Source organism: Dipodomys spectabilis, unplaced genomic scaffold (assembly GCF_019054845.1).
Source record: "Dipodomys spectabilis isolate Male_0828 unplaced genomic scaffold, ASM1905484v1 ptg000098l, whole genome shotgun sequence".
NCBI lineage: Eukaryota > Metazoa > Chordata > Mammalia > Rodentia > Heteromyidae > Dipodomys > Dipodomys spectabilis.
In genome coordinates this window covers 19,469,251-19,491,025 of record NW_024870775.1, presented here as the reverse complement: position 1 = coordinate 19,491,025, position 21,775 = coordinate 19,469,251, and the positions used below count along the sequence as shown (strand labels likewise).

The 21,775-nt window shown below is 37.5% G+C and overlaps 1 protein-coding gene across 2 annotated transcripts in view; it reads right to left on the bottom strand.

The window, feature by feature from the left end:
* Kdm4c (lysine demethylase 4C) overlaps window positions 1-21,775 on the bottom strand; it is a 309,906-nt gene that overhangs the window by 132,948 nt on the left and 155,183 nt on the right. For both annotated transcript variants that reach the window (XM_042686652.1, XM_042686655.1), the window contains exons 9-12: window positions 10,182-10,375; window positions 6,162-6,397; window positions 3,581-3,900; window positions 1,389-1,497 (exon numbers count right to left, since the gene is read on the bottom strand). In XM_042686652.1, coding sequence (XP_042542586.1) covers window positions 1,389-1,497; window positions 3,581-3,900; window positions 6,162-6,397; window positions 10,182-10,375 — 859 coding nt within the window. The remainder of the gene's footprint in view (window positions 1-1,388; window positions 1,498-3,580; window positions 3,901-6,161; window positions 6,398-10,181; window positions 10,376-21,775) is intronic.

Sequence of the window (21,775 nt, the reverse complement as noted above, 5' to 3'; positions counted from 1 at the left end):
AGGATTACAGGAATTAACCACCACTTGTCATGAGAAAAAACTCAGCTGTTGTAAAATACCTTTAATGCCAAGAATGACTTACTTTATGATCTGAAACACAAGACACCTTTACTAGTAATACTGCTAGATTATATGAAGCAAGTCTTTATCCTAAAATCCAAATTACAGGCTGGCAACTCATGCCTGTAATCCTAGGTACTCAGCATGGTGAGTAGCAGAGGACCTAAGGAACAGGTTTGAAGCCAGCCTGGGCAGAAAAATCCAAAAGATTCCATCTCCAATTAACCAGGAAAAGGCCTGGCTGAAGTGTGGCTCAAGTGGTAATACACAAAGTGAGAGCTTGAGTCTCTGAGTTCAAGACCTAGCACTGGCAAGTAAGAACCCAAATTGCTCCGAAAAGAACCCCAAGATAAGTACTCAAATGGTTTTTTCTTTCTTGCTATTGTTTCTAACATATTTATAAGATGATTTCTTTGTTACTTTGTATGTCCCTCCCCCACGGTATAACTCCTGTTTTCACTGTATTTGATGTTGGTATAATTTGGGGAGGGAAAGGGAAAAAACAAATTGTTTAAATAGGGATACTTGTGGACCCATTGCAACAATGAGATGGGAGAGCAGGGATGGTAGGGGGAAACAAAGGAGGAGGCAACAATGCTTGATAAGAAATGTACTCATGGGCTGGGAAGGTGGCTCAGTGGTAGAGCGCTTGCCTTGCATGCATGAGGCCCTGGGTTCGATTCCTCAGCACCACATAAGCAAAACAAAAACAAAAACAAAAAAAGCCAGAAGTGGCACTGTGGCTCAAGTGGTAAAGCACTAGCCTTGAGCTGAAGAGCTGAGGGACAGCGCCCAGGCCCAGAGTTCAGGCCCCACGACTGGACCCAAAAAAAAAAGAAAAAAAGAAAAAAGAAATGTACTGATTACCTTGCTCATGTAATTGTAACCCTCTGTATGGTATTTTCACAATAAAAAACATATTAATAATAAAAAAAGAATCCAAATTGCTTTTGACTCTAAATTATATATTGCATGTTCTCCTAATAATACGCAACTATGGGATCAAGTTTTCACAGCAGTTTACTAGAACAAACACTTAGAGAAAAAAAAATCCTAGCCAAGTGAGGGTGGCTCATGCCTGTAATCCTAACTATTCAGGAGGCTGAGATCTGAGGATCATGGTTCAAAGCCAACCTGGGCAGGAAACTCTCATCTCTAATAAACCACCAAAAAAATGAAAGTGGTGCCGTGCTCAAGTGGTAGAGCACTAGAATTGAACTGAAGAGCTCAGGGACAGCGCCCAGGCCCAGAGTTGAAGCCCCATGACCAACAAAAACAAAACAAAACAAAGAAAAAAATCCTGAAGAATGAGAATGTCATGAACTCACCTTCATCACTTGCTGCCTGCTGCTTTACAAGAGTCATTGGAGATCTGGCTGGAGGCTTACTAAGTGGATGACGCCAACTCTTAGCAGTTTTGGTCTCTCCCTCTATCATCTGGTGATAAAACAAATGGAAAAAGTATACAAAATAAAAAACATGAAGACACTCTCATAAATAAAAATGTGTTAATCATGATGAAAACTTATGCTTATTTGCATCTTCAGAAATTAGTTCTTGAAAAAAATTAAACATTGAGTCAAAAGAAGAAACTTCAGCCAGTAATTTTTCCAAGAGGTCAACTAAATCTCCAACTTCATTACACTTAAGAGGTGATTTCACTTTCTATCCCTAAAGAAAAGGAAAATCCAAGCAGGCACAATTGCTCTGGAATTCCAGCCACTTAGGAGGCAGAGACTGGTTCTAGACCAACCTGGGCAAAAGTTTATCACAACCATTTCAATCTATAAAAGCTGGGGTATTACAAGCACCTGTCATCCCAATTACATGGAAATGTAAACAGTAGATGTGCAGTCCAGGCTCTGGACACTATTCAAAAGTACTAAGGGCGAGGGGGCATGGCTCAAGTGGTAGAACACTTGCCAAACACCACAAGTTTAAATCCCAGAGAGAAGGGGGAGGGAAAGGGGAAAGCAGAAGAGGAGAAGGAGGAGAGGGAAAGGAAAGGGGAGAGAGGAGGGGAGAGGGAGAGGGAGACAGAAGAGAGGGAAATTCAGCCAAGTTGAAGATGTTTCCTTTTGATTCAAAAATGAATCACAACATCTCAGTCACATACATGAGTAAAAAATTTTTTAATTATTTTTTTGAGGTAAGAGTCTCCCTATATAGTTTGGGCTGCCCTCAAACTCATGAGACTCTTGCCTCAGCCTCCAGAGTGCTAAAATGACAGATGTGTACCTCCACTCTCAACTTAAAAACTACTATTTAATGACCTATACTGCCATCTTGAAATCACTTCAATTATAAATAATGAGTGCATTTTTAATTTTAATCTTCTCTCAGCTGCCTTTTTGAACAATACAATTTTCATTTTTCACGTTTCTTAATAAATATTTGTTTTGTAGTTCAGCAGAATGCATAGTCCTATATACAGTGATAATCAATAAAATCAAATGAGGGCATTTTGTTTATTTGACATTTTAAGATACTGAGAAACAGGATTCAAAGTTGCTGTTGCCCTTTTATAATCTGCCTTGCTGCTAAAAGATACTATAAGTCCTGCAGTCAGTACAAATAAGCAGAAACAATAGGAGGTTCTGCCCAGGCAACAGGTTGGTTTGCTAGCTCAAACAACTTGAGCTGGAGCTCCTCATTTAATCACTTAAATGCTCTAGTTAGGTTTTAAATGGCAAAAAAGGTTCAGAATGCTGACACACAACCCTAGTTCACCTGACCATTTATTTCCCAAGCATATGGTTACAGAGACAGATATGATGAAAGCAAATTTTATTCAAGTTGGAGAGAAAAAAAAAGTCGGCCTGGGAACTTAATAATCTAGAACAGTTTTGATTTTTCTGAAAGGCAAAGGGCCTCTTTCTGAGAGAATGCAGGGCCCTGAAGGTCACCTTGTTACTATGATCCAGTGTCCAAGAAGAAAGAGTCAAATGAAAAAATGAGTAAGCTCTAATGCCTAAACAGAGGCATACAGGTAGTATGAAGTAGGCAATAGTTAAGAACTGCAGGCAAGAGGAAGACAGACCAGCAGGGAAGTCTTCCCAGCACACCTAAGGCAGTGGAGGACAAAACTACTCCATACCTTGAGTGAAACCATGTCAATACAGTACGATTTCATACCCTACATTTCCTAGATAGCAGAGAGCAGATAGCTAAGTAGGGGAAGAAAGAGAAAGGGCAATAGGTACACAGAGTCTCTCTATACTACTTCTCACAACTGTATATGAACCATCCTTAATCTCAAAATATACATTATTTTTTAAAAACCTAACTGAAAGAATATTAACCTTCCACTATATGGCCAAAAGCTCTATGCTAAATGAATGCAACATGGGCTAGAGCTCATGGGATATTTATCTTTCAATCCTTGGAGGAATATGATTAAAACCTATGAGTGTAAAGTTATATATTTATACCCTAAAGCAAAATTTCAGTGCACAGCATGGCATTTTAGTAACCGTTCTCATTCAGTGAAACAGTAATAATAATAGATATCACCACGTACGCCAGGGACCTTGAAGTCATTTCTATCTTCACTGAGGACTGCTGAGATTTCCCCAGGTTCCAGGCCACTTCCCCGGTCTTCTACATCACTCTCTTCTCCCTCTGTAAACACATCATTGCTCTCTGCCACTGAGGAACCAAACTCAGGAGACTTTTGCCACAGGTGCTTACGTGGGTCTGATTCCTCCACCTTTACCAGGCCACTAGACAATGGCGTGGAATCATTGGCCTCCTGGGACATATATGAGACAGTTATGGTGTAGGCTTTGTCATCTTCAGTTTTTGTTTCCTCCATTTTAGATGCATTTAAGCAGCTGTTTCCTGAGGTACAAAAAAAATTATTGACAAATTTTTCATTACAATATTCTTTTTTTGGGGGGGGGGGGGGAGAAGGAGCTGATCATGGAGGCAATCTGGGATTGGGACTGCCACTCAGCTCTTCAGAGCAAGGCTAGCACACTACCACTTGAACCATATCACCACTTCTGAGTTTTTCTGCTTATGTGGTGCTGAGGAATCGAATCCAGAGCCTCATGAATGTGAGGCAATCACTCTACCACTGAACCACCTTCCCAGCTCATCACTGCATTATTTTTAAGTGGGATTGCCTAAATATTTTTGACTACTAGCCTTCCCAACATCCAGAGACCTAGGTGTGAAGGTTCACTAAAGAATCATGCTGCCTCCATGGTTGTTTGGACAAGACCTTGGACCTCAGTAAAAGCAAATATCTACTACAAACAGGAGATTAACAGGAGTTTCTAACAGTGATTAATATCAAGACAGGGCAATTAATAGTTATCAAATCAATATTAATTAGGAATATATCTAAAAATATGAGTTAAATTCCTACTATGATACTTATAGTTGCTATTGATGAAATATGGCAGTTCCAAAAATGTGTGCAATGGCATATATAGGACAATACAGATACAATACAAATTATTTCCTACACTAATAGCATGGAAAAGCATGGGAAGTGTGGTGGTTCTCAATCTTCACATAGCTACTAGATAATTACATAGAACATTTGTCATTTTGGACACAAAGTAAATACTATTACATAGCACTTCCTCTCCCCTATCTATTCACTTGTCTATCATATCTATAAAGTTTTCTAATAAGAATACTTCCAGGCTCCAGATCTAGAGGACAAAATGCAAATGACTAGACAGAATTAATAAAAATTCAGCACTCTGAACCTAAATGTTCCAGTAACTCATAAAGTGGTTAAGTACAGTGTACTAGAAACCATGATGAGGAATTGTAAAGAAATAGATGCATATTGTATTGTAGTCTTTGAATTTGTTACAACTCATTTCCCTACCTTCTCAACATAATCAATCTTCTATCTATTCATCACAACTCAATTCAGATTATCATTAATACTAAATCACCTGGTCTATCTAGTCTGTCCTTTGTAGAACAACAAAACCCATGAAATTCTATCGTGCCCTTTAAACAAGATATTTTATGCTTATTTGTCTAGTCCTTCCAAAGTACTATGGTCTCATTTGGGAAACAAAAACTAAATCTATAGTTTAAACTAGGCATCCAGATTTTTCAGGAGCAAAGGTGATGAAGCTGGAGTAGTAACTAAGGAACAAATTACCAGTATGCAAGGACTTTTTCCTTATTTTAAAGATACTGTACAGAGGGATTACAGTTTCATGAGTAAGGTAATGAGTACATTTCCTATCAAGCATTGTTACAGACTTTTATCATAAGAACAAAGTAAGAGGGCAAAGGAAAGCCCTTCCTTATAAAAAGAATATATACAGTGGGACTGCCATATGGACAGCTATAGCAGGAATAACTAGAGTGGACCCAGGTAACTGGAATGAGAGCACTTTCTGCAAGAATGCATGAGATGTTCTGCCTTGTGAGAAAAGAGCAGTACAGGGCTGGATCTGGAGAAGTCTCATGACAGAAGAGTTTACAGGATGGAGGTAGAGAAGGAAAGCAGGAACTACCAACTACCTCAATTAATTACAGGACAAAACACCAATAGATATTAAAGAGGCAAATCATTTCACTGTTTCAGAAATATACAGTAAATGGGGGGGGGGGGGGGAAGCAAGTGACTGAGATTCTTAAAAAAGGGCTTTAGTATAAAAGAACAGCCATACCATTTTTCTAGGTTAACTTTTTAATTTTAGTTGTTTTGTTGAAAAATCCTACTTGTCATTTTCCTCTTAAAAGGAAGTCTAGTACAAATGTCTATAAACTGTTTTTCTCTCCCTCATGTGAATTCAAGAGAAGCCTTCTAAAAATGTACTGTATACTGTAAACTAGCTTGCACTAAATTTTTTTCATTTGGCAGCCTTTCTCCTTAATCCAAATAAGTAATGCTGCCGTTTGTCTCAAAACTTCATTATATGTAGCAGCAGTGTCCCTGACTTTCACAGCATTCCCTCCTGGATGAGTTACCCTATAACTTTATTGTATAAACTTTACTATATGTTTATTGGATAAGGTAGGTGGTCCAAGTAAGATGTCTATGCTAATGAACACAAACTTAAGGTATAAGACCAATGAACACATATTACTTACATGCAAAACAGATTAGCCCCTTTTCTCACCTGAGAGTTTGGTATTATCTGAGAAATTTTGATCCACCTGCATCCTGCTGACAGAGGCCTCTTCTGAAGGTATGTCTGTCTTCTCCAGCTTTGACCCCCCTTTTGGCTTTCCTGCAACCTTGAGGCTCTCTGAGCCTAGGTCAGAACTGGGCACCTCCTCCCCATTGTCTTGAGCGGACATTTCTTCATCCTCTTCAGCCTTAGGCCTCTTCGAGTGAGACCTACTTCCCTGGACACTATCAACAAAAGAAGTGGTGGTCAGATGAGAAAGTTTATAGTAGGTATGAAAAATATATATCAATAGGATATTACTGACACTTGCTTATAGAAAGAAAACACTGGCAGTTTTGTAATAATATGCAAAGACAAACATCAAAATTAAGTTTTGATATGTTAAGTTTAAATATCAACTTACTAAAGACTAAATTCTAAACTATTATAAATAATTGATTAAAGACTTGTAACAAAATATAAGTTTAGGGCTGGGAATGTGACTTAGTGATACAGTGCTTACCTAGCATTCATGAAGCCCTGGGTTCAATTCCTCAGTACCATATAAACAGAAAAGGCCAGAGGTGGCTCCAGTGGTAGAATGCTAGCCTTGAGTACAGAGAAGCTTAGGGGAAAAGCCCAAGCCCTGAGTTCAAGCCCCAGGACCAGCAAAAATAAAATAAAATAGAAGTTCTTTTTTTTTCTTTTAGTTTTTTTTTTCCCACAAGACAAAGTCTCACTATGTAGCCCAGCCTAACCTTGGAACTCATGATCTTTTTGCCTCAGCCTCTACAATATATGACATCATTACAGGCATATACCATACCATATCTGACTAAGGTATAATATTTTAAATGTTTTTATATATCAGATAGCACTTAAAATATTAAGCAATTTTGAAAAACAAAAGTCTGAAAATCAACAGAACAAAAATAATGAAACTGGAAAAGGAAAAATAGTCATTATTTACATAATAAAAAAGGGGGAGATAAATAGTAGGCCCTAAAAATTCAGGGCCTAAATTCTGAATTACTTCGGTTTCAAGGTGAAATAGTGACTACTTATATAACATTCAGCATGCAAGAAAATCATTCAGATTAAACTCCGGGTCAACATTATCTAAAACAATAAAAAAGTACATTAATTACATATATTTAATGTGTTATGTCAACATATTATTCACAACAAACACTTTTACTTACTTTTCCTTATTCGTTTAGTAAGTCATTTGATAACTTTGTAAAAAGTATCTTTTTAATGTGATACAACACTCCTACAAATTTAAAATAATTACAAATCAACTCAACCCAACAGTGCCCAACACACACACACACACACACACACACACACACACACACACGCACGCACACGCACACACGCACATACACACATGCATGCACACGTGCATACAACACTATTGACTAGGCAGTGTAAGAAGTCAAGGAATGAAAAGACATGACAACTTTTGTTGTTGACAACGCACACAGTGGGCCATGTGGAAAATTTCCTGATTCAAAAGAACTGTGGTACATGCAAAACTGCAAATTAAGATGGTGACCTCTCATAGTTTTCAAGGAATCACTTCATTTGATAGATGTTCCTAGATATGGTATTACTGAAAAAGTGATCAGCAATCTAGTTAAGTCCCTAGCCTAGCATATCAATTAAGCTCCTTAACAACTGACTTTCTAGTAAGGCAAGCAAGTTATTGTTTTAACAGATTGACAAAAATTTCCAATGTGTACAGTATTACATATTGGACTAAAAGACCCATTGCGATAAAAATGTAAGAGATCAGTTCATATACCTGATTGGAGTTCTGTTTTCTGTCCACTAAAGTACAGTTCCCATGATGTACAAATGATGTAAACTCAAGATTTAATAATGCTTTTTTCCAAAGCTAGTGTCTTTGGTAAGATGGAGTAACACTTATTCAAAGGCACTCATTCTTTCAGTTTCTGCTTTAAAATTGTTCTGAATATACCCATTTGACCTTGTAAGTAATATATGTTAGAGTGATACAATGGGCACACACACATATATAGGCACATCATGAGGCAGCACTTAACCTTTCCCACAGGTAAAATGTGGTAATTTTAATTCTATTTTACCTATTAATTTTAAAATGTTGGCCCTAACCTACTAAACTGATTTGAAAACAGTATTTTGAAAATCATTGCTGAATATGAACATCTGAGTTTTAGATTTGTTACTGACTAGTTCTGTGCCCCAAGTATATATTTTATAAAATGCAGAAGTGTGATTATACGTTCATAAGGTTCCTCGGCTCGCCAACCTTCTAAAATGATAGAAAATAAATGTCAAGGAGTCCAGAGGAAGATGGCAGAAGAGAAGCTAGGGGCTAAACAAGCTCTTGTGTAGAAACAAGTTTTAGTGTTCCAATGAAAAGTCAAAGGCTGGAGAGTCACACCAAGTGTGGCAACATAGTACAGAGAGTTTGGCCAGAGAGGAAAAATTCAGGCAGCTTGGTAAAGGAGACAGATTCAAGCACTTGCTGATGTCCATGGTGGCTCCTGGCTCATACCAACAGACAGAGCCGGGGACAAAGTCACCATAGGCGATGGGCAAGTGGATTCTACTCACTGTCAGCAATGAAATATTCATCAACAATGAAATATTCATCCTGCTGACCACAGACAGTCCCAGACACACCATGAATGGCCCAGAAACCAAGGGAAAGGCATGAGTACCACACAAGACATCCTCACTCCTTTTTACTGAGCAGTGGTGGGAAGGTACCCCCTACCCTACCACCAGAGAAGAATTCCATCTTTGATACTGATGGTCAGAGCAGCTAGCCCATAACTCAGGCTTTGGAAGAAGATAACAGGAGCCATTCAACAGGTCAAAGGAACATGACCTGCAGGGCTCAGCTCCACCCCAGAGGAAAGTTGCCTTCCCAGGTAGAGAAAGCTCTACCCATGGAGGAGTGACTTTCTTCATTGGGTAAACAAATCCAGCAGCTGCCCCACCACACTTTAGCACAGGCAACAGACCTAGCTGAAGGAGGGTAAAAGAAAAACAATTGGAAATTCAGTAAACATAAATCCTGAGAATGGGTCCAGGCTGGGCTCTGTGAGTGTCTCAGGAGCTAGCCCCTCAGGGAAAAGCTAACTGATTGCTGACAGGCCTCAACCTACCCACACCCTAGCCCCATCACAGCAACTCTAAGCTAGAAGAAACAGCCATCTCCCTCTTCTGTGATACTCAAAGATCACCCTCCCACTGAATTAGCCTGGGAGGAGGGTCATAAAGTCCCTGGTAGGCAGAGCTTTCTTGTAAGTACTTAAACAAACTGATTTAAGAAGCCAATCAAGAGTAAGTAAGGAAAAAAAAAAGGTAAGAACTCTGATGAGAAAAGTATTATCTTAAAAGAGAAAGCATTTGGTAGCAAATGAAAAATCTGGAAATCAAATTATTGATGCTTATTAAAATATTGAAACTAGGGGCTGGGAAGGTGGCTCAGTGGTAGAGCACTTGCCTTACATGCCTGAGGCCCTGGGTTCGATTCCTCAGCACCACATAAGCAAAAAGAAAAAAGCCAGAAGTGGTGCTGTGGCTCAAGTGGTAGAGCGCTAGCCTTGAGCTGAAGAGCTGAGGGACAACGCCCAGGCCCAGAGTTCAGGCCCCACGACTGGACCCCAAATATATATATATATATATATATATATATATATATATATATATATATATATATATATATATGGAAACTAATAGAGAGAATCAATAGAACTTAAAGTTACATTAGGGTAAGGAAGCTAAAGGTTCTGTGTTGTTCTATTTTCTATTTCTGTTGATTTCAGGGATAATCTCAAATACAATATTATATGTCTTCCTACATTTTTGTACTAGTACCTGAAAAATATTTAAATACTTTGCTTCATTTTAGTAAGATATAAAGCAAAATTATGACAAATAAATAGAAAGCAAGAGCCCGGGAAAACATGATGTTTAATAATCTATTTCAATTCAGTAAATAGTACAAACAGTAAGGTGTGGAGCCATTACCTCTTAGGTGCCTTTTGTACTTTCCTCCTTCTCTGTAGCCAGGCTTTTACTTCAGGAGTAGATTCTGGAGTAGGCTTTATGTGGTCAATGGTGTATATATCCTTTCCTTGTTTCCAAAGCTGGTATCTGTCTGGCTGAAATTTCTTCACAAAGATATCCATTGAAATTTTCACCATGTCTTTCCTGCAAGTGCACTGGAACATAATGGAACAATTCCAATGAAATTTGCAATGAATCATTTTGCTAGCTATATTAAGTCACGTGAATCAGCCCTGGAATAAACCATATGTGAATATTTAGTCATAAAATAACTAACAACAACTACATTTTCAAACATTCAGTAAATAATAAACCCAACATCTTCAGAACAAAGATGAAATCTTATATATACTCAAATTGGCAAATAAGCTAATACTTGGGCTGAATGTGTACTTAAAGAAGTAGAGCATTTGCCTAGCATGCTGAAGGCCCAAGTTCAGTTCCTAAACACCAGAAGTGGTCCAGGAGGGAGGGAAGGCAGGAAGAGGGAAATACTTTGTGCACATACAAAAAATACAAAAAAGACACCCAACTGAAAGAATACCCATATCATAAGCTTTATCTTCCTACTATATGGACACATTAAAGATTTGAACTATTAATAATGTATGAAAAGACTGTAAGTCTGAAAACCTGGTGCTGTTCCTCGTATCTTAGTGATACAATTATCATATCCATACAAATTAATTCCAACAACTAATAATCTCCAGCTTCAAACTTCCCTTCATAATTCTAATGTTAATTCACAGACTTTTTCTCAGTGGAGTAGGCTTATGAAATATAGATGCACCTCAGTAGAAGCCAGAAACGGAATGAGGTGCAGAATGTGCAGAAGCTTCCTGCCTATAAAATGCACAAGAGATAGAGAGAGATTTGTAGAATGGTATAACAGCAAACATAAAGAAAACTAACTTCTTCAACTCCAAGTAACATTCCATCACTATCAATGATACCAAGATTTTTTCACTTTCCTACATTCATAATAGATATTTCACAGCCCTCCCTATACCTCCAAACTTGGAAGCCCAATACGTAACATATACAGTTAATTCATCCTCTGAAATGGCTCCTGCATCGATTTCATGTGCCAGCATCATTCCAAATTCAGTCAGACCCTTATCCTGCCAAAGCATCACTAATTTTCCTACCTCTCCTAGCACTAATCCATCTTTTTAGCAGTTACTTTGATCCTTTAAAATGTCCACCTTTTTTAAGGTACATCCAACCCTGCTCTGTCTTCACAATAAAGTTTAACATGTGAATGTGACATCAGAGGCTCCAAGACTTTATTCTACCAGTGAGATACTCAGGTTTCTCTCCTACAGCAAAAATGAATCATTTGAGTCCAAAGACATCTTCCAGAAACTCAAAACTTTCACTCCTTGTGGTAGGAGCTTACTGCTTACTGACTTACTACTCGGCAGTCTGATAGCCAAAGAAACTTTACCTTTAAGGTCTAAAAGGCCAACTATACTTGCTATTTCTCAGAACTGAATACTATTTATCTACTCCATGATTTCTAGTTATATAGTTAAGAGTTCTAAGCTCTGTTTATATAATTATCTTTCTATAATAATGTGGACAATGAGGATATTTAGAAATTTAACTATTTGGAGTAAGATATACTCTTTTAACTAAAGGAAAAAAAATAAAAGCTTGGACTCATGAGCAGAAGGCACATTATCTTACAATGTTACAAATTTTGCTTCTAAAGAAAAATAGAGTAGTGGACAATGTGATGTGATGATATCTCCTTTACTGGGCTAATTTAGGCTTGAGCAAGGTTATAGACCTACTATTCCTAAGGGAGGCAGGCTAGCAAGCTGCAGAACAAGATTTCCAAAGAAAATGTCTTAGGGAAAAGAACAACTTTAATTTGATGCTCATCTTGTTTGTTCAGATGGGACTATGAAATATAATTTGTTTACATTTTGCTTGCACAGTGGAAACCAATAATCAGCAAGCCATAATTAAATAGGAATGTGTTCTGAGATTTGGTCAGTGGTGTGGCTGTACAAACTTAGGCAAACTAAATTAGGTATGTGAAACAAAGACTCAACCAATCACCTAAGCAGAAAATAGAAATAGAGATCTGGCCACCGAGAAAGACAGCACTTCTGGTTTAGAATGAAAGGGACAGAAACAGGACCAAAACATGGAGATTACCAGGGCATAGCAACAGATAGAAAGGACTGAATCAACAAGACATCATTATTAGAATACTGTAGTATACAGTCCTAACAAAATACCATACTCAAGGTGTAGAAAGATGCTTTAATATTAATTAAAAACTAAACTGACCAGAAACCCCACTCATGTTAAAATTTTAAAAAATCAAATACAGTGACAACAGGGTTATACCACAGGGGGAAGAACACACAAAAGAAACAAAAAAAGGGGCTGGGAAGGTGGCTCGGTGGTAGAGCGCTTGTCTTGCATGCATGAGGCCCTGGGTTCAATTCCTCAGCACCACATAAGCAAAAAGAAAAAAGCTGACCAGCACAACTATGTTTATTGCAGCATTATTTACCATAGCTAAGATATGGAACCAACCCAGATGCCCCTCAATAGAGGAATGGATCAAGAAAATGTGGTATATATACACAATGGAATTCTATGCCTCCATCAGAAAGAATGACATTGCCCCATTTGTTAGGAAATGGAAAGGCTTGGAAAAAATTATATTAAGTGAAGTAAGCCAGGCCCAAAGAAACATAGGTCCCATGGTTTCCCTTATTTGCAATATCTAGTATAGGTATGAGTCAAACGGAAAAAGTCAGAGAATGTGATGTTAGGAAAACGAACCCTCAAATATGTATTTTAATGTTTTTGTTTCTTTCATGCATGTGTTTCTAACGCATTTATAAGATTATTTCTTGGTTGCCTTGTATGTCCCTCCCCCACAGTGTAACCCCTGCTTTCACTATATTTGATGTCAGTATAACATGTGGAGGAGATGGGGACAAACAAGTCGTTTAAGGATTCAGGTGGACCTGTTGCAACAATGAGAAGTACAAAATGTCATGTCAAAACCAGCTTTACAATGTCGGAGGGGGGTAGGGGGGTATGATTGGGTGGGGGGAGGGGGGAGGCTGGGAAGGGAGGTGAAGGGTAAACAAAGGAGGAGGCTGCAATGCTTGGTAAGAAATGTATGCATTATCCTGACCATGTAATTGTAACCCCTCTGTACAGTATGTTCTCAAATAAAATAAAATAAAATTTAAAAAAAAAAAAAAGAAAGAAAAAAGCTGGAAGTGGTGCTGTGGCTCAAGTGGTAGAGCGCTAGCCTTGAGCTGAAGCGCTGAGGGATAGCGCCCAGGCCCAGAGTTCAAGCCCCACAACCGGGCCCCCCCCAAAAAAATTATAGTACATTAAAAACAACAGTGACAAAGAAAAAAACCTCTTGTGTCTCTATCTTTGGGTTCATTTCGCTTAGCATCATCTTACTTGGTTATATGTACATAGCTTTTGACCTTTTTTGCTTGTCTGGTAAGATTATTCTAGACGTATACTAATTATTGCAAATAAGGGAAACCACAGGACCTATGTTTCTTTGGGTCTCTGAACTCACCAGTAATAACAATCAGATATTATATTAATGACGATATACTAAAATAATTATTCATTTAATGTTCTATTTGAGAATACTGTTAATTAGAAAATCAGCAAAACAAAAAAGACACTTATTAGCTTGCTGAAGAACTGTAAGACTGTGATACATAAAACATGATATAATGTGTAAAAGACTGGACTCAAATCTGAGCATTAACAATGACTAACAATCTAACTTTGAACAACTTATTTAATCTCTTTTTTGTCTTAGTTCACACAACTGAAAAACTTGGAATAACAATAATATAAATAATCTAAAGATTAAACTTTGTGTAGTTATAAAATAATGCAAGGATATATAAGCCTATTTATTATTTATCTTTAAATTTTTCTCTAAGTAGTTAGGCAAAGGAAGTGCCCTATTAAAAAAAAAAAAAACAATTTATGAATACAATGAATCTTTATCAGTGTCACAACTTCAACATTCTTACCCCTTTCTACCCACCCCTTTCCTTATTTTTCTTAGCTTTGTGGTATATACAGTGAATTCTTTTTTTTTTTTGGGGGGGGGGAGGGCGGTGGGGAGGTTGGTCATGGGACTTGAACTCTGGGCTTGGGTGCTGTCCCTGCGTTCTTCAGCTCAAGGCGAGCGCTCTACCACTTGGGCCACAGCTCCACTTCTGGTTTTCTAGAGGTTTTATTGGAGATAAGAGTCTCCTGGATTTTCCTGCCTGGGCTGGCTTTGAACCGAGATCCTCAGATCTCAGCCTCCTGAATAGCTAGGATTACAGGCATGAGCCACCAGGGCCTAGCTTTATACAGTGAATTCTTGACTGCATTCTTCCCCACTTCCTGGCTCCATTCATCTCCCCCTTGGCCCCACCTCCCCTCTTGGACACACCCATTTCCTGGTGTTGATTTTATTAGGCTTTGACTTACTCTGCTCTCCAGAGTCTATTTACTTGTCAGTTCTTTTGTAACCACTTGTAGAACACTCAGTATGTTTACTTAAAGATTTATAAGCACAATCTAGCTACCACAAATGAGAGAAAACATTCAACCTTTTTTTCTCTGGGTATGGCTTACTGCATTTAATATAATTTTTTCCTTACTATGGCACAGTATCATTCTTTCTAATAGATGAGTAAAATTCCATAGTGTATATATGCAAAATTTTCTTGATCCATTCATCCATTGGGGGACATGTGGGCTGATTCCATTTTTTGGATATGGGGAATAGTATGCAATGAATATGGTTGTGTTAACGGCTTTACTATAACTTTGTTTGGGATCTATTGGATTAATGCACAGGAATGGGACTGCTGGGTCACAGTAGTTCTATGTCTAGGTTTTTGAGGAACTTCCATACTGCTTTCCATTATCTGTTTGAACAGATTTACATTCCCACCAATAGTGTATTAGAGTTCACTTTTGGCCACATCCTGGCCAGGATTTGTTGTTATTTGCTTCTTGATAGTTATCTACTTAGAGCTTAAAAACTTAAATCCTTAAAAATAAAACCCTCAAGCCAAGTGCCGGTGGCTCACACCGGTAATCCTAGCTACTCAGGAGGCTGAGATCTGAGGATCATGGTTCAAAGCCAGCCCGGATAGGAAAGTCTGTGAGAGTCTTATCTCCAATAAACCACTAGAAAACCAGAAGTGGCACTGTGGCTCAAGCGGTAGAGCACTCACCTTGAGCTGAAGAGTGCAGGAACATTGCCCAAGCCCAGAGTTCAAGCCTCATGACCGACCACCAAGATTTAACCTTACCACAGTTAAAATAGGCTTATTTTTTAAAATAGGATATGCCTCATACCAATTGAATTTTACTGGTGTTACCACAAAAACAGAGGTTCATAGGGTTATTATATCTTGACTTACTTCAAAGGTTAAAAGATTAAGAAGCTAAAACTCAAGGCTACCAAATCTAATAGCTGCTCTTGAAAATTAAGGAGAGGTGCAGTATAGCTTTGAAGACTAAACAGGAAGAACAAATCTGGACTGCTATGAGGCTGAGAAATAATATGAGAGGACTAAGCCATTGTCTTGGAGTGGGGTAAGTGCAGTCAAACTCCTGTTAGGGTCAAATGCTGCAAATAGACTCATTTCCTTGGCCTCCTTTCTTGAACAAACAACTGAATCAGAAGGCTAACTAGATATGAGATATTAATAAAGGGAAATACCTATAACATAAATTAATGATGCTCAGGGTCAAAGGTAGAATATGGATAAGAAGGTCACAAAAGCTTAGTTTACATGACTACTTTTTCAATTGTTTACAAAAGCAGGCTTCCTTCTAATAGAAGAACTCAGTGTTACTTGGCTGATGCATATGTTTCAGGAGGCATAAGATTATATCAAGGGTCTCAATTCTGAAGTAGCGCACTCAGTAAAAGAAGAGGAGGGAATACACATTCTGCTCAAAATTTCAATGCACTTCAATCTTGACAATACCACAACCCAGAGAAGATAATATCTAAAATTTAAAGAAATTTTCTATATCTTATATCAATAATTTCCCAACAAATATAACTACCCAATATATTAGTAAGTTAGATTTACTGCACAAAAAAATAATCAAAACACAAATGGTAAATGATAGTTGTTTTTGTTTTGAAGAATTAAAAATGTCCAAAGAAGAACATACTATCGTCCTCTAGTGATGTCAATATTTATAAAGCTAACAATATTTGTAAACCTAAGATACTGTTCTTTGCAATAATCAAAGGTAGTAATTAGATCCTGTAGTGATTAATGGTTAACAAAAAACTCATACTGAAAAACCCAAGCAACATGTACATTGCTACTTCTTTGTGAAGTCAACTGAAAAAACAAGAAAGAACAGAAAGTCATAGTTCATCATTAAATCAGATTCTATCCTTCTTCTGCCATATAAGAAAATGCTCATGAAGGTTATCAACCAATTACCTGTAAGGTACAATGAAAGTAGTACATTAGGTCAATATGAAAAAATGCCAAACATGTCCAAAAAAGTATAGGATAATGTATAAAAGTATTAAGAGCCAAATGTTCACTAGATGTGCCATTCAGAAGCTTTGAGAAACCAACTGCTTGTATGTTATATTAAGAACAAATAAGAATATTCTGTATTTCATGGTTGCTTTTATTTTAAAAACTCTTTATTGAAGGTATTTTGATGCAAGCCAATAATCCCAGCAAATCAGGAGGCTGGGCAGCAAGATTTGAGGGCCACCTTGAGTTCCAAAGTGAGTTAAAAAAATTAAAAATATACTATCTTCAGTTAAAATGTAATACTTAAAAATAGTATGCTAACACTATTCATTACTATTCATAATTAATCGATGCTATTTTCATTAAGGAGTAAAAATCACTAGTACATGCTAAGCACTGGCAACTTATTTTTTTAACTAAGAAATGTAGTAGTGATGACAAATAATAAGGGAAAAATCATTAACTACATCTACTATATAATTTTATTAATCAAATTATGTATCCATGGTCATATAGATAATTAGTATTAAACAAGTTCAGATACTTCAATAAATATGTATTAAAATTTAAACAATCCTGTGATTCAAGTATTAAGAAAACTTTTTACTATAAAATGTGGGCAATGAATTGCCAGTGGTGCAAATCTTTCTTGACAAGACCAACTTATCTACAGTTTATTTGTCTAGATTTGTATCTGTTTCCTTCCTGATATTCAACTCTATTCATAACATAGCCACATAAAAACTTAACTACTTTATTGGTTCATTCTCTATATGTACAAAGAACTATTACTCAATAGTTTGTTAGCATTGAGGCATACTATATAGTATTACTTTTTTTTTTTGGTCGGTCGTGGAGCTTGAACACTGGGCTTAAGCACTGTCCCCGTGCTCTTCAGCTCAAGGTGAGCACTCTACCACTTGAGCCACAGTGCCACTTCTGGGTTTTTTGGAGATAAGAGTCTCACATACTTTCCAAGCTGGCTTTGAACTGTGATTCTCAGATTTCAGGGCCCTGGGTAGCTAGGATTATAGGCATGAGCTAGCAGTACCTGGCTTATATATGTAACCTTCTTTAAAAATACGTAAGGAGTGGGGAGGGCGGAGAGGGGGGGAAGGATGGGAAGGGATGGGAAGGGGAAACAAAGGAGGAGGCTACAATGCTTGATAAGAAATGTACTCATTATCTTGCCCATGTAATTGTAACCCCTCTGTACAGTATTTTCACAATAAAAAATAAATAAAAATTTTAAAAAATACATAAGGAAACAGAAAGTCAGAGAATTTATTCAATCTTATACCTAATAAGAACTTTATTAGACTGCTTAAGCCTTTGCTAGACTGAAATCTACAATTCCTATATTTTTATTCACTGTATTCCAAATCAATTTCAAAACATTAAAATGTTTTTAACTTAAATATGGGTCATATCTCTACTTGTTAAATTCCTTTAGGTATGACCTACAAACAAACTGAAGCCAGAGCATAGAACAAATGTCTGAGGTTCACTATTTTTGCTTTCTATGCACATGAGCAACTCCTGTTGATAAGAGTTTTTCCAGTCCAGCTAACTATTTTCCAAAATAAGTTTCCTTCCTCTTGTCCTATTTCTAATAGGTTCAGATTAATTTCTTCTGAATATTTTCAGTCTTCCCAGTACCAGGATATGTCTGCCTTATAAAATAAGGCAATTATAAAGCAATTTAAGGTGTGGGATGAGAAACTAAAATCTTTCTGACCCGTGAGAATACTATTCAAACAGACAAAGAAAAATTGTGCAGGAAAGAAGGGAAATGGACACAAATAGTTTGCTCCAGGGGTCTCCAAAATATTCTGCAGAAATTATTTTTGGATTTCTGCTTCTCAACATATACCTGAATATCTGAGAGAAAGGTTGGAGAAGTTCAGAGTTACAGATATTAAACAATCTACCCCTGCTGTGCCATATAAAACACAGCGTGAAATTGAACTCTTTAGTATTCAGGGGCAGATGAAGTTATTTTGTTCTAGATTCAGGCACTCTATTTCACAGCTAATATGAGTGATAATTTCAGACAAGATCAGATAAAAATAAGGCTCTGTATACTTTTAGGGACCAAAATTCTTATGAATACATACATTTTTTTCATGTGCATTGATAACATCACAGACAAGAGCAGAGAAAAAAAGCATGGAGGAATACAAATGTATGATCCTCCTAAACATTTTTATGAGAATAGTCAGAAGATCTTTCAGATATTTCTTGTTAGCCTTGGTTTTGTTTGTTCCTTTTTATTTGCAGGGTGGGGAGAGGAGTTAGTGCGGTATAAGGTTTGAACTCATGCTTGCAAGAAGACAGTTTTAACCAATCAGTCACTCCTCCAAATCTGATTTTTGCTTGTTATTTTGAGATAGGGTATTACTCCTGCCTGGTGATCTGTTTATGTGAGTAGCTCCATAGCAAGATAATAGGTTTGTGGCACCATATGCTTCAAATGAGAAGGGGTCTCACAACTGTTTTCTTCCCCAGTGGCCTGGAACCACAATCTCCATCTCAGCCTCTTGGTATGTTTATTTTAGCAATGCAGGTCATGGAAGCCAGGGCCTAATGTGTACTAGGTAAACACTCTCCTATATCCTCAAATGCAGTTACACTATATCCTCAAGTGCAGTTATCCCTTTTTAAATTATTAAGTTGACACAATTAGAAGTTTGTCTCCTACTCAGAAAAGAAATTAGCGAATAAATCTCTTACTTTACTTTTCATAATTCATGGTACAAAATCCTAAGGAAATTGCTAGATGACATAGGACAGAAACATGGGGGAAGGGTGACCATAAATTCAAAATATGTAAGATTCAATATTCTATACAATTGCTTCTCTAGGATTTTCAATATCACATTCTCTGAGAAACCACTAGTTACATGGAAGAAAAAGAGTAATCCAAGGGCCTGAATACTGAACCAGTTGTCTTCCAAGTTTCACAAGAGAATTCGCACTGCATTAAATAGTATCAAACTGATGTTAGTGAACTTTAACTCTTTTCATTTCCACTAAATCTTGGATAGACGCAGCATCCCCTTCTATCTTGTATCCTCTTCCATCTTTTGCATATGTCAAACACTAGTATGATAAAAAGGGCTAGGAAGGTAGCTCAGTGGTAGAGCGCTTGCCTAGCAAAAATGATTTAAAGTACAGAAGAGGTAGATATATTCAACATGAAACCAGAAAAAAAACAAAATATAGAAAAACATAATAAATGTTAAGTATTCCTTCAATTTCTCAACAGCCAAATATAAAACACCACCAATTAGGAAAAATACAGAGAAATGTCTTTCCTTCTTTTGTTATGCCAGTTCCATGGCTTGAACTCAGGGAATAGGCACTATCTCTGAGGTTTTTTGTTCAAAGCTAGCACTCTACCACGTAAGCCACAGTTCCACTTCTGGCTTTTTTGGTAGTTATTTGTAGGTAAGTGTTTTACTTTACTGCCCCTGCTGCCTTCGAAATGCAATTCTCAGATTTCAGCCTTCCAAGTAGGTAGGAGTAAATCATACCCACAAATTAAGAGTCACATATCAAACTGTCTAAAATTTGTAACAATAATATAGCCCTAATAACATCACAACTTAAATATTTTTATTCTATTTTATTTTTTTTTTGTCGGTCATGGGGCTTGAACTCTGAGCCTGGGCGCTGTCCCTCAGCTCTTCAGCTCAAGGTGAGCGCTCTACCACTTGAACTACAGCGCCACTTCCGGTTTTCTGGTGGTTTATTGGAGATAGGAGTCTCACGGTCTCTCCTGCCCGGGCTGGCTTTGAACCGCGATCCTCAGATCTCAGCCTCCTGAGTAGCTAGGATTACAGGTGTGAGCCACCAGCGCCCGGCAATATTTTTATTTTAATTAGTACATCAATATGACTTTAAGAATGCTTAGCTAAGCTGTGTTCATTAAAGATCTAAAAATTGAGAAAATTTTCCTTAAAGAAAAGAAGTTGGGTGCTGGGGGATCACACCTGTAATCCTAGCTAATCAGGAGGGTGAGATCTGAGGATAGCAATTCAAAGCCAACTAAGAGACAGGAAAGTCCATGGGATTCTTATCATCAATTAATCACCAGAAAACTGGAAGTGGTGTTGTGGCTCAAAAGTGATACAGCACTAGCCTTGAGCAAAAAAGCTCAGAGACTGCATTCACATCTTGAGTTCAAGCCTCAAGGACAGAAAATGTCTGACTCTTGTCACCAATTAACTACAAGAAAACTGGAAGTGCTGCTGCTCACTGAAAGTGGTAGAGTACTAGCCTTGAGCAAAAGAGCTCAGGGACAGTGCCCAGGCCCTGAGTTTAAGCACCAAGGCCAGAAATGGAGGTGGGGGGTTGTGGAGAGGGGGAGGAATAGTATAGCCATGAAAATGAATTTTATGGAAGAATGTTTTAGGATATGGAAATATATTGCCACTAGGCAGAGAAAACACCTAATCAAGTAATTCACTCATTATTTCATTTTGTTACATCAGTTTTTAGGAGAAACTAAGGGGTGGGAAGAGGAAAGGATTTATCTAGAGAGGAAAAGGCCGCAGGAGTAGGCTAAAGCCTCACAATTGGTGTGGAAACATTATAAAAAAATAATTGTATAAATACATGAATGTCTTTATGAAGCAAGCTTCCTCTCTCACTCTTGATGTCCTAACTCAGGTCAAAATTATCTTGCTTAATAATGCCTTGATCTTTTCCTTCAGATCACTTACACACACTATATGATGATACTTGGTGTTTTTTGAGGCAATAGGTATCTTTAGTACTAGAAACTACATCCTGTGAAACAGGGCTCAGGTTTGTTTATGACTGCTTGTCTGTCACAGCAATGGTATAAACTCCACTATTATTAGTTGAATAGTTGCTAATATACTAGATTATTGCCAATACTGTGAGAAACAAGACAAAAATGAAAGGGAACTAATGACAACTTTTTGTTGTTGTTGTTCAGTCATGGGGTTTGAACTCTGGGCCTGGGCGCTGTCCCTGTACTCTTCAACTCAAGGCAAGCAC